This window comes from Delphinapterus leucas, chromosome 12 (assembly GCF_059928025.1).
Source record: "Delphinapterus leucas isolate spDelLeu-1000000601 "Yukka" chromosome 12, BTC_Dleu_Yukka2, whole genome shotgun sequence".
Lineage (NCBI taxonomy): Eukaryota > Metazoa > Chordata > Mammalia > Artiodactyla > Monodontidae > Delphinapterus > Delphinapterus leucas.
The window spans coordinates 93,752,430-93,766,661 of NC_143140.1; the positions used below are offsets into that span (position 1 = coordinate 93,752,430).

Consider the following 14,232-nt stretch of genomic DNA (forward strand, 5'->3'; position numbering starts at 1 on the left):
TGACCCCTTGGGAGAAGACGCAGCCCCTGACTTCCAAGTCCTCAGCCATAAGGAGAAGAGTTCGTCGGAATCAGACTGTCCCCTGGCCGTGAGCTGCTGTGGACTTGGTTTGGGTGGAGAGCATTGCACCCTTTTAACTGAGGTACCTAGCGATGACTCGGGAAGCAAGAGAGGACGTGGTACCCGGGGTTCCCCGCCCAGGACGGTGCTCGGCTCACGCTTGCCCCACCCTGCCCTGTGCAGAATCCCAACTCCAGACGCCCACCAAGCCAGTCCCAGAACCCGGTGTGCAGCGTGTACAACCTCTGGCTTCACATGGCAATGTGTGCAAGCACATGTCTGTGTTCCCTTGCATTTTCCAAACCGCCTCTGTAAGCCTGTGCGTCAGCTACGGAGAGCCTGACTGACCCGAGGCGCAGCGTGGAAGAAAGCTTCCCAAGGCTTGCAGGAGGGCAGCAGGAAGTCCTCTCGAAGACCCCTCTTCACCCTGACACTGGTCCCTGCAGAGACAGAGCCTGTGAGCGTAATCTGCCCACCGGCCCCCAGACCTCCACCCTCTCTGTCTCCGGCGGTTGCTGTGGTTTCGTCCTGGTTTCAAGTGGGCAGCAAAGAGCTGTGTAGGCCACCTGGGGTGTTTGGTCACCCTGCCCTTTGGATACACCCTTGTTGTTTGCTGCAGTCCTAGAGGCCTGTCAATGTCTTCCTGTTACTGGATAAACATTTTGGAAAGTGCTAATATGTGTTATTCTTACACATGTTTTTTCTTTCTTTCCAGGTGTCCAAACCTAGGAGTGGGTTTGAGGATTTAGGGAAAAGGTGACCTTGCTTCTCATTCTGTAATGTCCGCTGCTGTGCACGGGGTCAAATGGAGAAAGAACAGGCAGATGCATTTTGTGGACTTTGAGCTTGACGAGATGCAGCGTAGTTCTGACCTAGATTCCCCTTTCTGAGCCTCTGGAACAATTTACCCCACACTGATGGAAAGAAGGTGGGATCTCACGACCAAACCACCAGGCATCACTTTAAGTCATGGCATTTGTCCCAGGATCTCAGGACGATGATCTCAAGTTGCAAGTTGTAGCAACGCTGGAACGGATTTCACCTCGCACATGTACAGGCTGGGATGCTCTTTGCAGGTGCATCGGAATTCTACTTATACCTAAAAGACCTTCAGGTGACTAGGGAAGGAGAGAGGGAGCAAAATAAAAACAGCAACTGAAGAGATAATGAAGAGAAGACTGATTCTAGTTCGGGGTCACAGACCTAACGTCTGTTTTCTGCCAGCACTTTTGGCTCCGGGCATTTCAAAATCAACATGCTCCAATCAGGCAAAGGGCACCGTTAGAGATGATTCCTGAAATAGCAACGCAAAAATGATGCAGATCCAGATGCAGAGTGACGGCAGGACAGGAGGAGGAACACGAAGAATTTCAATGACTGCAGCATGCCGTGGGCGGATCTGGGGCGTCTGGTCCACGAGGTGCAGAGCTCTGCTTCCACTGGTGACCCCACCGTGAGCTGCTCCAACCCCAGTATCTGGGTTTACAAAACCCCCGAGCCAAAGGGCGATTAAGTCTTTGAACAGACACCTGTCGGCTCCTTGGAAGGGTGAGTTCTCCTGGTGTACTTAACATGGAGGTAGATCGACAGCAATCTTCCAGTGGGCCGTGGAAGGGGCCCACGCACGGTGAGATGCCAAGCAGTAGCGGGTAGCTCCTGGGACCCAAACCGGAGGGGTCCCCCCTCTGCGGCCCGGAGCCCCACTCTCCTCCTGCCAGCCCACATGGCCGGCGATCTGGGGGCTCTGCACATGATACCAGGTCGCCCAGGGATGGTGCGTACTCCTCTCACTGCCTTGGGTTCAGCTCCCCCCGGGGAATCCCTCCCATTTCACACCCGCCAACCGGTGATGTGCTTGGAAGGGTTTCAGAAAGTAAAACGAACAGCACAAGCACACTCCCAGCGTTAATAAAAGTGACTGGAAGAATGAGTCGTCATAGTTACAGGGCGGGCCTTGGCTGTGGAAGCGTTATTCCCACTGTGAGGGGAGCCCGGCTCACGGGGCCCGAGGTGATTAACTTTGACGAAGCTTATTTGGGGTCTGTGCTCATGTTTGTGTTCTCGGCACCGCTCCAGCCACAGGGGAAAAGTCAACGCAGCTTCTGTGCCCGACTCTCCCATCACCGGCTGCAGAGGCTTTCAGTCTATAGTTAACTTGTAATTTTTCATTTCTCCTATCGCAGGGAGCGAGCTTTCAGGGAGGATGCCTCCTGGGCAGGTGCTAGTTGCTAGGCTCTGAGGACAAGGTGATGGCAGAGCAGGACAAACGGGGCAGTGCCCCCACGTGCAGTGTCCCTGGACTCACCCTGCCCCAGCAGGAAACCCGAACACCCCAGGGAGAAGCGCTGGACGACAGGTGTTTACTTAAAAAACCCAGAAACTTCTGCTGGCAGTTCTGGGTCACAGAAGGAAGCAGAGGTGAAGTCATATCCTTGTATGTCCCAAGCTGGATCCTGAGGCCGGCTCAGGGGTAGACTCGAATAGTCAAGGAGATGCCTTGTCACCGTCACTCCGAGCATCTCCCTGGCAGTGGGAAGGCCCGTTGGTACTAACGGTTTTTGCAAATGCATCTCCCTCCCTTGTGGTTTCCAGTTATCTAAGCTGCCGAAAGCAGAACGAGCACATCTGGACAAATCTATCCCGTGCACGTCCTTCTAAAGCCGGGGCCGGTCGCTGGCCAGGACCCAGCGGCCCCTACGGGGCTGACCAGCTTGTGCCGGGGCTGGAGAGGACGACAGCTCATCGCCCCGGGAAGGGCCCGAGCGGCTGGAGCAAGGCTGCGGTCCCAGGAGATCTTTGCTGCCCCCTCCCCCGCTCCCCCCTTGTCAATCCTCCTCAAATCTCTGCGGCGTCACCCCCTCCCAGACGGGACAGCCCCACCGCACGCCTCTTCCGCGGCTGGATGACGGCACGCCTGCACCCCCTGACTTGAAGCAGCTTGAGGACAGCTGTGTCTTTGCATCGTTATGTCCCAGACACCTGCTCACCTTGACACGCGCGAGCCCCAAGTATTCATTAAATACACCAATGCCCACAAAAGTGGTCTCAGAGTCCTCCCTATCTCTGGCTGCTTCATCCAGAGCGAGGGATGCAATGAGGTCTTTCCGCGCCTCTGGCCCTGCCTGGTCATCCTCGGGGAAGCATGGAAATGACAGTAGGTAAGGCTGTCTGAGTGCATCAGAAGGGTCTCTCTCAAAAACCAAACCAAACCAACACGAAATGAAACGAAACGCTAAAAGCAACGGAAGAAACTTCCCAACCTAACTCCAGCCTGATCGCTCTGACGTGACGCAGAAGTGCCGCCTTCTTGGTACAGGAAGCCAGGGGCTTTGCGCCGACCACAGAGCCAGGCCCAGCCGTGCACCAGGGCTGCTCTAAATGGCCGGGCGCCTCAGCTCGTGCTCAGAGCTCACGCAGACCTGGGCTTTCTGGAACGCACGGGAACCCGGCCTGCAGTGTTCCAGGGCCACTGCGCTGTGAAAATCCCACGCACCTCACGAAGCTGACTTGGATCCCCCCGTGACAAGCCCCTTCTTCGGCGCCGTCCTGGGGTGAGCATCTCCCCAGCACCTGCCCACGGCCCCCCTTCCAGCCAGGCTCTAGTGTTGAGTGGTGTGGCCGCCGGGACCCCCTCCTTCCCCTTCTGTGCTGGTCCCTTCCCACTGCAGCCCCTGCCCCAGCGATGCTGTCCCTATTTCCCAGGCGCCTCACGTCACCAGAGAGTCACCAGGTTTCTCTCTACTCTTACCTCTGAAACCGAGTCTAAGTGTGTGCACATATTCTATCACCGGCATCTAAAAGTAGGTTAGCAAACTGCCCCTACTGCCAGTCGGAGTGCTTCCTGGGCTGAGGTGGAGAGCGGAGGAGAGGCTGTAGGGGTGAGGCTGGGAAGCTCGGCGAGCAGCGGGTTTTACGTGCCGTTTGTGCGAAAATGTCCCCAGAGGTGAGACCTGGGGCGGGGCCTGCCCACCCACCAGAGCCGAGGTGCCACCCCTTCCCGAGGCTCGCGGACACCCCACACTCTGCAGGGAGGGGGCGGGCAGACACGGGCACTGCCCCCTGCAGCATAGAGAGACTTTCACTTTGTAAACATTCTGGTCAAATCCTAGCTCAGGAAAAGAAAACCCCAAAGCTAAGAGCCGTGCGTACCCAGTGGGAAAGGACCAAGGACCTGCTCCCAGAGGAGGCCTGCCGCCTCCAGACGGGGAGCCTGGCCCGGTGGTCGGCTGGCACCCCGGTAGCCGCCTGCCCTGACCCTCCCCCGCAGAGCCAGCAGCCGGGCGCCGGGGAGGTGAGAGTCGGGAACTTCTGAGCCGGCGTCCAGCTCCACGCCGCGTCCAGTCGGGCGGCTGGGAGCGCTGGACCCGGGGTCCTCCCTGGCGCGGCGGGGGGCGCAGTCCACATCCATCCGGCAGTGCGGAGCCGGTGACGTCCCCTGACTCTGACCCGACCTGCCCGGGCCCCCGAGCTCTCCCCAGCAGGCCTGACAGATGGATTTGTCTGGACACCTGACCCAGCTCAGCAAGAATCCTGGTCGGCGGGTTTAGCCGGAGGCCCCTTACCCTGGTGCTTCCTCTTGGTCCCTTTCTGGCCCCTGACACGCACCCTCCTTCCTTGTTGTATTCGGAGCTGAGCCCCATCTCTCTCCTGACGGCTGGACCCCCTACCCCCCTGCAGTGGTCCCTACGCCATCTCGACAGCCCCCTGAGTGAAGTCTTCTTTATGTCTTTAACAAGGGTCCTGAATGGCTTTGTCTTTTCTGGTCTGGATAGTTTTTCTGCAGCAGCTTCTACAGGACTGCTGAGTGCGGGCGTGATCCTGTTTAGAGGCAGGAAGCAGTACCGAATCTGGGCGCCCAGAGGCCCCAAACTGAAAGCTCTGTGCAGCCCGGGAGCGGCCGAGGGGCCCCTTCAGCCTTCTGCTGGGCCCAGGGTGGCCTCTGCTCTGCCCTCAGGGAGGTGGCCCGGCTGCAGGGCCACTGAGGCCGGCCGGTCTCTGACAGGGAAAGTGTGGAAGGGGTTCCAGGCCTGGAGCCGCAGGGAAGGCGTGGCAGTCCCTGGTCTGCGCCGGGGAAATGCCTGAGCGTTCAGAATCCCCCGAGGGAGCGCGCTCCCCCAGGTGACGGGTCTATACTGACCTCGGGTTTGTGCCCAGCAGCTGCCGACTCCCCTGCCCCACCTCCCTGTGCTTTCTGTGCAGTCGGGACCCTGGCCTGCAACTTACGTTCCAGTCGATGGTGACAAAGAAAGGGTGGCGCTTGATCTCCTCCACGCCGTCCAGGCCAGCACCTGCCGTGACCACAGAGCAGAGATGAGCATCAGAGCAAACCCGTGACTGCAGTTCTGACGCAGCAGGGAGGGGGCTGGGGTCCTGACGCCCTCCAGGGGGAAGGAGCCCCCAGCTGCGACCTCTCCTGCCAGCTGCCCCCTCACAGCCCATAGAGGCCACCACTCAGCCCTGCAGAGCTGTGACCAGGTGAGGTGGCAGAGAGGGGGCCGGGCAGGCTAGAACCTCCTGCTGCAGGTGCGGGGATGCCCGGGCATCCGGGCAAGGAAGTGGAGGCCCATCCCAGTCTCCACTAGAGCCAGCATCAGGCCGGGCCTTCCAGAGGATGAGAAAACGCCGGTGAGGGCAGGGTGGAGGCTACAGCACAGAGAGCCTTATAAGGCTGCTCTGGGGCTTACAGGGAAGGGGAAGGAAGCCAGGGCCTGGAGAGGCTGTTTCTAGCAGGACGGGAACCTGGAGAGAGACGGAGGTGGCCTGTGTCCACCTGGGCCTGCACGAGACAGAGGTTTCTTGTCACCTGGACACTGTGTACAGTGCTTCGCCGGCTCCTTCTGCCTAATCTCTCCCTGCCTTGTTGCTTATGTGAAATCCTGAGCCCCAAGGGAGGAGGGATGGGTGAGGGCGTGCAAAGGACTTCGGACACCTAATGGTAGACACATGTCGTCATGCACTTGCTGAAGCCCGTAGCTATCCCTCCCAGGGTGAACCCTGATGTGAACTGTGGGTTTCAGGTAGTAACGATGTGCTGATACTGCTTCACCACTTCTAACAAGCGCATCAAATCAGCAAGAGCTGACGCCAGGGGACACTGCGTGCAGGGGGTGACAGAGCATGTGGGACTCGCTGTACCTTCTCTTCCATTTTTTCTGCAAACTTAAAATGGCTCTAAAAATAAGTCTATTAATTAAAAAAAAAAAAAACCCAAAACAAAATTCAAACAGCCAAGCCCTAAGGCCCCACGAGGTCTGTGTTCTCTCCAGGATGGGAAGGTGAGTCAGGGAGGGGCCGGGAAGCAGCGCAGATGCGGGAAGGGGTAGCAGGCGGCCTCGGGCCAGGCGACTCCTGCTCCGGCTTTGTCTGGGGAAACGGTCCTGCATCTCAATCGACCAGGTCGTGCGTGAGGCCCACACAGGCTTCCCGGTTCTGCACCCCGAGCGCTGGGGCCCAGCCCCGCCCCGTTCAGAGGCTCGGCCCGCGTCTGCCCCACTAGGCTGAGCCGCCCCCCTCATCCCCGGGAGGGAGGCAGGCGGCTGGGAGGCTGGAAGCAGGAAGGTGTGGAGGACAGCGCGAGGCCCCCCGAGCCGCCGTGGTCACCGCGGAGCCCCTTGCCCAGCCTCGCCGTCCAGCCTGAGAAGCGGGAGGACTCTCCCCCCGGACGCCGGGGGTCCCGGGAGACACAGCCCGCTGTGGGTTCATGGCTTGCTGTTGTCATCTCCAGCCCTGTTTCCTGGTCAAAGCCGCGACATGGGCAGAAAAGGAGGCGCAAAGCTGCCCGTGGCATCGGGGTCGCCTCTAGGTGGACGAGGGCCCAGCTAGCTCCCACTCCCTGGGGAAGCCTGGCCAGGGCAGCACCCTGGGAAAGAGGAGCCCCTGGCCTTGTCACCACGCTGGACTCCGGTGACCTGGTGATTGTCACTTTGGTACGCAAATGGACGAACAAGGGGAGGAAGCTGTCAGACCCGGAATTTCCCCCTCTAGGGACACGGGGAAGTGCCGCGGGGCAGACACATCACAGGCGTTCTCCCGCTAAATGCCACCAACACCCAGAGTGCCTTGGACACCATCCCTACTCTCTAGATAAGGAACCAGCCTGAAGGAGGCTGGGTAACGTGCCCAGGACCAAACCGGAGTTTAGGAGCAGAACTGGAAGACAGATTCCGCTCCCCGCCCCTGAACCCCACCCCGACGTGTGTATCCAATTTGGCCTTTCTCCTGAGACATTAGGATATAATAAGAAATACATATTTTGGTCTTTGTCTCGGGCTCCTGGCCAGAGCTCCTAAGATGCTCGTAATTTCCTGAGTGGTAAGAATGATGGAAGCATCTCCTGTTTTTTTTTTTTTGTTTTTTTTTTGCGGTACGCGGGCCTCTCACTGCTGTGGCCTCTCCTGTTGCGGAGCACAGGCTCCGGATGCGCAGGCTCAGCGGCCATGGCTCACGGGCCCAGCTGCTCCGCGGCATGTGGGATCTTCCCGGACCGGGGCACGAACCCATGTCCCCTGCGTCGGCAGGCAGACTCTCAACCACTGCACCACCAGGAAAGCCCGCATCTCCTGTTTTGATGTCTGGCTTTGGTCACTGGCTCCTGGAATGGCTCCAGGCGTGAAAGAGGCATCTCTTGTTATTCATAATAAGCCCCTCTCAACCACGCCTGAATTTGTCTTAATGAGGTGACTTGTGGAAAGACCCTACAGACGGAGCCAACCCCGTGACGAGGCTTGGAACTTTCATCCACCTCTGACGAACTCGCCCACATGCCCCAACTGTAGGGAGCAGAGAAGGGCTGACTGAGTCCAGTCGCCAACGGCCAGTGATTGAATCAATCACACCTACATAACGGAACCTCCAACAAAACCTGAACACCAGGGTTAGGGGAGTTTCTGGGCTGGTGAACAACCAGGAGGGTGGCTCCCCCCAAACCCCAAAGGGACAGAAGCGGCTGGGCTGGGGACCCTTCTGGACCTCGCCCTATGCACCTCTTCATCTGGCGGTTCATCTGATCTTGTAGAACATCCTTTGTAATACATTGGTAACAGTAACTCACTAAAGCGCTTTCCTGAGTTCTGTGATCTGTTCTCGTGAATTATCACAGCTGAGGAGGGGGTCTTGGGAACCCTGGGTTTACAGCTGGTGGGCCAGAAGCACATGGACAACCTGGCACTTGGGACTGGCATCGGAGATGGGGTGTCTGGTGGGAGTGACCCTGACCCTGGGGTCCGAGATAACTCTGGGTGGTCAGTGCCAGAACTGAGCTGAATCGTAGGACACACAGTCTGTGCCTGCAGAGAAGTGGAGAATCAGTTGGTGTGGAAAACCCCACACGTCTGGTGTCAGGAGTGTTGTTATGAGTAGAGAGAAACAGTTTTATTGAGGACCTCACGCTGAGGACCCCCCGGATGTCCGTGTCCATCCCTTGCTGTGTAAACCCCTGACCTGAGTCCGGAGATCTGGTCTCAGCCTGGGCCTCCCCAGCTAGAGGCCCTCCACAGGTGCCCAAGCCGCTGCTGGAACAAGATGTCGAGAATGAACCGTCTGGCTTCGTGCCCACCTGCGTGCAGCCCTCCTTTGATGGAGACCAGAGCTCGGGACTGAAAAAGTCCTCTGGCCACGACGATTAAAGAGAAACGAAAAACCGCCTCTGACTTGTACCTCTTCCCGCTCTTTTTGGTGAAGGCGGGTTGCGTTGCCAGAAGCTCTGTGGGTTAGTCGAAGGTGGGAGACTGGTGCTCACACGTTGAGTCCAGGGAGAGGCACCTGTACAGTGACTCACTGGCTGTGTGACTTTGAAACATCTACTTTGCATTTTGTACCCACTGCATTTCATGCTCATTCGTCATTTGCAAGAATGCTCTGCAAGAATCAAAATGAAGTAAAACAGAGGAAATACAGGTGTTGGTGTAGCTACAGTTGTTTGCTGGTACCAGCTGGGCTGTCTCAGGCGCCTACTCAGAACATTTTTATCTGCGTCTTCGTTCTTCCACTGCAGTGAGATTTTGCACCACGTTCGTGCTTCGAGGCCTCAACAAACACTCGAGAGCCAATTAACACTTTGGTTATTACTCAAAAATTCCAGGTGTTCCAAAGAGGGGAAAAGGTAAAAGAGAAAGAATTTCTGCACAGAGTTCTCTAAAGCCTTTGTCAACCTTCCTAGGGCACATGGGGTCATTATTTTGGATTCTAGTTCTATTTATCCTCTCTTGAAACATGTTAAAAGAGTCTACTTTGTGCAGGACAATTCCTTTTTGTTTAATACATTTGACCAACGGCAGCGAGCAGAGGTCCCAGCTGGGACAGTCCAGAGATTGTGTCTGTGTCTGTCTCTGAGTCTCGGCTGACTTGCTGTGGGATCATCACCAAATGCACTCAAGTCTCACTCTGTCCCGAAGAGGAGGGCTCACGAAGAATTGACAAGAACAGGTACTTATGGACAGAAACATGGAGAACGGAAGAACAGCATTCTCTCTATGCAGTTTGGCGAGTCTCGATTAAGATCCCCAATGCCTGGCAAATACGCAGAAAGAGTTCACTGGGGCAGCAGATTCAAGAATTCATGCTTATTCTCTGGTGTATGAACATTTAATTACTTTTGTTCCAATCGCTTTTGGGCTGTCTTCCTGAACCTCTGTATCTGGGCCCCTGTCTCAATTTCTCCGCGTTGGTTGAGGGGTAGCTTTGCATCCCACTGGAACTGTCTTCCACCGGCACGTGGCTGTAAAACGCAGCGCTGTGCCTGAGGCTGGGACCTGTTCTATGGCCCTGGGTACCTGCAGCCCTTCCACCTCACATTTTTAACGAGGCGACCCCGTTCCTTTCCTCCTGGGCTTAATCATCAACGGGCTTCCACTTCCACAGTAAATCATCCCCAGAAGGTTTGGGGATCGGCCAAAAATGTTTTCCTTGAATCTTCCTGTCCACAGGTAGCTTTGGGAAATGTTTAATCCCTGGACCCTTTGTGACTCTGTTGAAATATTTGTTTTTGTCGTTTGAGAGTCACACAGAGTCCCTCTCTAATTCTTCTGGGCATGTTCAGAATAAACTCACGTCCGGCTCTTTTCCTTGCATACTTTGTGCGGGTCTGGTCTACCGGACCCGCACACCCTAAAGGCCAGTCCGTAGCCACCCAGTATTGGAACAACAGGTCTGCTTTTTCACTTCTCAATCACTTATAGATCATCTACACATTTTTAGTCTTAAAGTATTGCCGGTCAGCTTGAAATTTCATTTACTGTTTAAAATCTTTGCTTGGCGTAGCTTGTGTCTTCTGGGACCTGCTGGCTGAGGCGAGGCCCTGGCAGCACCCTCAGGGCAGGCTTGGGACCACCAGCTCCAAGCCAGGGGCTGGGGCGTTCGCTCAGCCTTGACCAAGCCGTCAAAGGCTGGCCCTTTACAAGAGGTCACAGCAATGCCCGTGGGACTGGAATGAGATGGTTGGAGCCCAGAGCGGACTGTGTTGGAAGTCAGATCAGGAGAGCACACCCTCTGGAGATCGAGTCTGGAACAGAAAATGGAAACACGAAAAACAGAAGTCCTGGGCGAGTGGACGGGCCCTGCCCACATGTGTTCTCCGTTCACCAGCGGTAGTTTACCGGCTGCGCTGTTTTATGCTCACGGGCACGTCTAACGCCTTTCTAACCTCTGCCCCGTGTGCCCCCAGGAGTCCAGCATGTCCAGGACTTAAGTTACAGATGCTCACAGGGGTGAGCTAGAGACGCCCCAAGAGGGTCTTTCGCTAATTCACGACTAGAACGATCGATCCTCTGAGAAACAGGACTGCCGCGCTCCGCCTGCTGTGTCCTTACGAGGGTCCCGACCGGGGGACGTCGCCGCCCCGGCCTGGCCCAGGCTGCTCCGCCTGCCCTGCCCTCTCAGCCCCCCACCCAGGCTGCCTGGAGGGCACGCGTGCTCTCACGTGCTAGTCATCTCCGCTTCTGCAACTGCGCCTCTGACGTTCTCGGGCCCAGAACTCACGCCCCCCACTGCCCCCTCCCCAGCACACGCACAAGCCTGCAGATGCCGCCCAAGGGTCCCAGGCAGCCCTGCTGGGCGGGCATTTTGCACATGCTTCCATCAAGTGCGAAACCCAAACAATCGAGTTTTCCAGCTGCCAGGTCCACACGCCGCCATGGGGGAAATAAACTCAAATTTGACTCCATTTTTGACAAGAGTAAAATCTCTCCACTCACGGCACGGAAAACCACCCGTTCCCTCCCTCCCCTCCACTGACCGCCCAGCCCTGCCAGGCCCGGCCTGGGTGGGGGCCTGTCTGCCTTCTCCATCTGTCTGTCCCTCCAGCACCGCCCTGGCCCTGCCCCCGCCCCTCAGCCCCGGCGTCCTGCCTGGAGGAGGGGCCTCCCTCTGGCTGGCTCCTCAGGTGTCTCAGGTCTGCAGGGGAAAGGCGGGGGGGATCTCTACCCGAGATTTCTGGCCTCTTTGCCCACACGGCTAGGTTTCCCACGCGGCAGCATCCTCTACCTGTGTGTCACCAGCACCTGCCACAGGCGCATGGGGCACCTCACTGAGCAGTGCACACTGCAGTCAGCGGTGGGCTGGAGACTTAGACTCAGACTCTTTGGGTGAGGGCAATGCATCTTAAGGGGACAACAGGGGGAAACGCCAGCTCTAGCCTCGGCAGCCATGCCGCCTTGGGCAGGTGATCTGGGGCGAGGACCTCGGTCTCGTCACCTGCCGAGCGTGTGACATCAAGCGGAAGAACCTCTGCCGTTTCTTCCACTGCAAATGCTGCGGACACCCTCTCGGAGGCGCTGAACAGGGATCCTCCAAATCCAGACGGACCCCCTCTCGGAGGCGCTGAACTGGGATCCTCCAAATCCAGACGGACACCCTCTCGGAGGCGCTGAACTGGGATCCTCCAAATCCAGACGGACCCCCTCTCGGAGGCGCTGAACTGGGATCCTCCAAATCCAGACGGACACCCTCTCGGAGGCGCTGAACTGGGATCCTCCAAATCCAGACGGACACCCTCTCGGAGGCGCTGAACTGGGATCCTCCAAATTCAGACGGTGAAGTCCTAAGCCCAGAACCTCAGCATGTGACCTTACTTGGAAACGAGGTCGTCGCAGATGTGATTAGAGAGGATGAGGTCACACTGGGGCAGGGTGGCCCCGGATCCAATATGACCGCTGTCCTGATCAAGAGGGGAAATTTGGACAGACAGGTCTCTTCAACAGTTCAAGTGTCAAGAGACAGAGATCTGGGCTGATTTGAAGGTAATGTGGTTAAACCACAGATCTACGTGAGGAACCGGGGTTTGGGTGAGGCCTTCTGATATTGACGAACTCCCCAAATGGCCAGTGGACTTTTTGGGGGGGAGTCAAGAACAAGGCTCAAGGCAATCAGAGGGGGAAGAGTCCCAGCCTCCTAGTCTAGCTCCCTGTGCAGACCAAGATTAATCTACTCGACATAATTTCCACCTTAAGGCTAAAGATTTTCAGGCAGTTAAATTTAGTAGCTGACCCGGGTCAAGTTGGGTGAGTAATAATTCCGACTATAATTTCTTTTTATGTGAGTCTGGACATCTTGGATATGAAATACTGCTGCAGGATGGTCCACAACTCCTAGAAGGCTTTATGATAATTCACTTTAGAAATTATCTGAAGGGCAATCTTTGGCCGTGGATGGGCCATTTTCCATGCTTCTGTGGGCTCCACCGGGCTAGTATCTTTTTTCTTTTTTGCGGTACGCGGGCCTCTCACTGTTGCGGCCTCTCCCGTTGCGGAGCACAGGCTCCGGACGCGCAGGCTCAGCGGCCATGGCTCACGGGCCCAGCCGCTCCGCGGCATGTGGGATCTTCCCGGACCGGGGCACGAACCCGCGTCCCCTGCATCGGCAGGCTGACTCTCAACCACTGCGCCACCAGGGAAGTCCTATCTCTGCTTTTTTATGCATGTATTTGTCAAACACCCTAGAGTGTTTCCTACGTGTCAGGCACTGGTCCAGCTCTTTACGTCTTCCTAACAACCCTCTGAAGAGGTTCTGCTATCACCCTCGGTGCACAGGGCGGGAAAGCAGGCACAGAGAGGGGCAGCCATCTGCTCAAGGTTGCCCAGCAAGTAACTGCTCGGGGGGGGGGGGTGGATCCCCGCCCCTCTGCTTGGTGCTGCCACTCAGGGCTCCTCGCTAGCTCCCTCCCCGGCTTACGTCTGTGCTCCCTCCACGTTCCAGCAGGCCCCCCGGCTCCTGTCCCTTGAGGTCTTCCCCCGCTCTTTCTCATGGCAGCCGAGGGGTGTTTGTGTGCCCCATCTTTTACCATCCTAGAGGCCCCATGAGAACGAGGGCCACAGTTTTGCTCCACTGTTTCCCCAGCGCCAGAGCCTGGAAAGTATCAGGGAACCGGTGAAGGTGTGTGTGTTTCTGGGTCACATATACATCGTCCCTCTCCTTCCTAATTAAAGGGCCCTTAGTATCTGCCGACAGGAAGGCAGGCCAGGCCCCAAGCCCCCGACGAGTCCACACTCTTGCCATCTGCCCGTCTGGGCAGCTCCGAGGCCAAGGATGGGTTCCTGCACCACACAGGAGTCTCTGAATATCCCGTGTTTCTCTCAAAACCAAATTTTACAAAACTAGGCTTGTCATCATAAAACGAGTGTGTGTTATTGATGAAAGAATCAAACTATTGACGCGTCTGGGGTGAAAGGAAAAGCTCACCTCCCCACCCGGCCCTCCACACTCGCTGCTAACAGCTACCTGTGTGTTTCCAGAAATTTTCTTTGCTCACCTCCCTCCCTCTCTTCTAAAAATAGGATCATTCTGGACATTTGCTATTTTTCCTTAACTCTTCATTTCTGGCTGAGACGCATCTCCGAGCTAGTGGTGCAGACCTGCCTCACCTCCCGGGTAGATGGACCCCGCTTCCCTGAACCATCCGTCGGTGGTGGGAACGCGGGCTCCTTTCTTCCCCTCCTTCCTGCACTAACAACATCCCGTACGTCTCTGGGTACTTGTGCGACTACGTCCTAGGAAACATCCCAGAAGTGGAATTACTTGGATGAAGAGTATGTGCTTTACTTTGATAGACATTTTCAACTGATGTATGGAAAGATCGGGGCAAAAGCACCCCCTGCCGAGGGTTCCTCTGTCCTCACACCTCACCACAATGGACGGTTCCAGACGTGGGCCGCCATGCCGGACCGAGAGGCTGAAAGGGTC

General features: G+C 56.8%; 1 protein-coding gene across 8 annotated transcripts in view; it reads right to left on the reverse strand.

The window, feature by feature from the left end:
• The window catches only part of RPS6KA2 (ribosomal protein S6 kinase A2), a 348,783-nt gene that overhangs the window by 36,099 nt on the left and 298,452 nt on the right, over positions 1–14,232 (reverse strand). For all 8 annotated transcript variants that reach the window (XR_016395277.1, XM_022560937.3, XM_022560954.3 and 5 more), the window contains one exon: positions 5,284–5,348. Coding sequence is in view for 7 of the 8 variants with exons in the window: in XM_022560937.3 (XP_022416645.2) it covers positions 5,284–5,348 (65 nt within the window). In the remaining variant the exon portion in view is untranslated. The remainder of the gene's footprint in view (positions 1–5,283; positions 5,349–14,232) is intronic.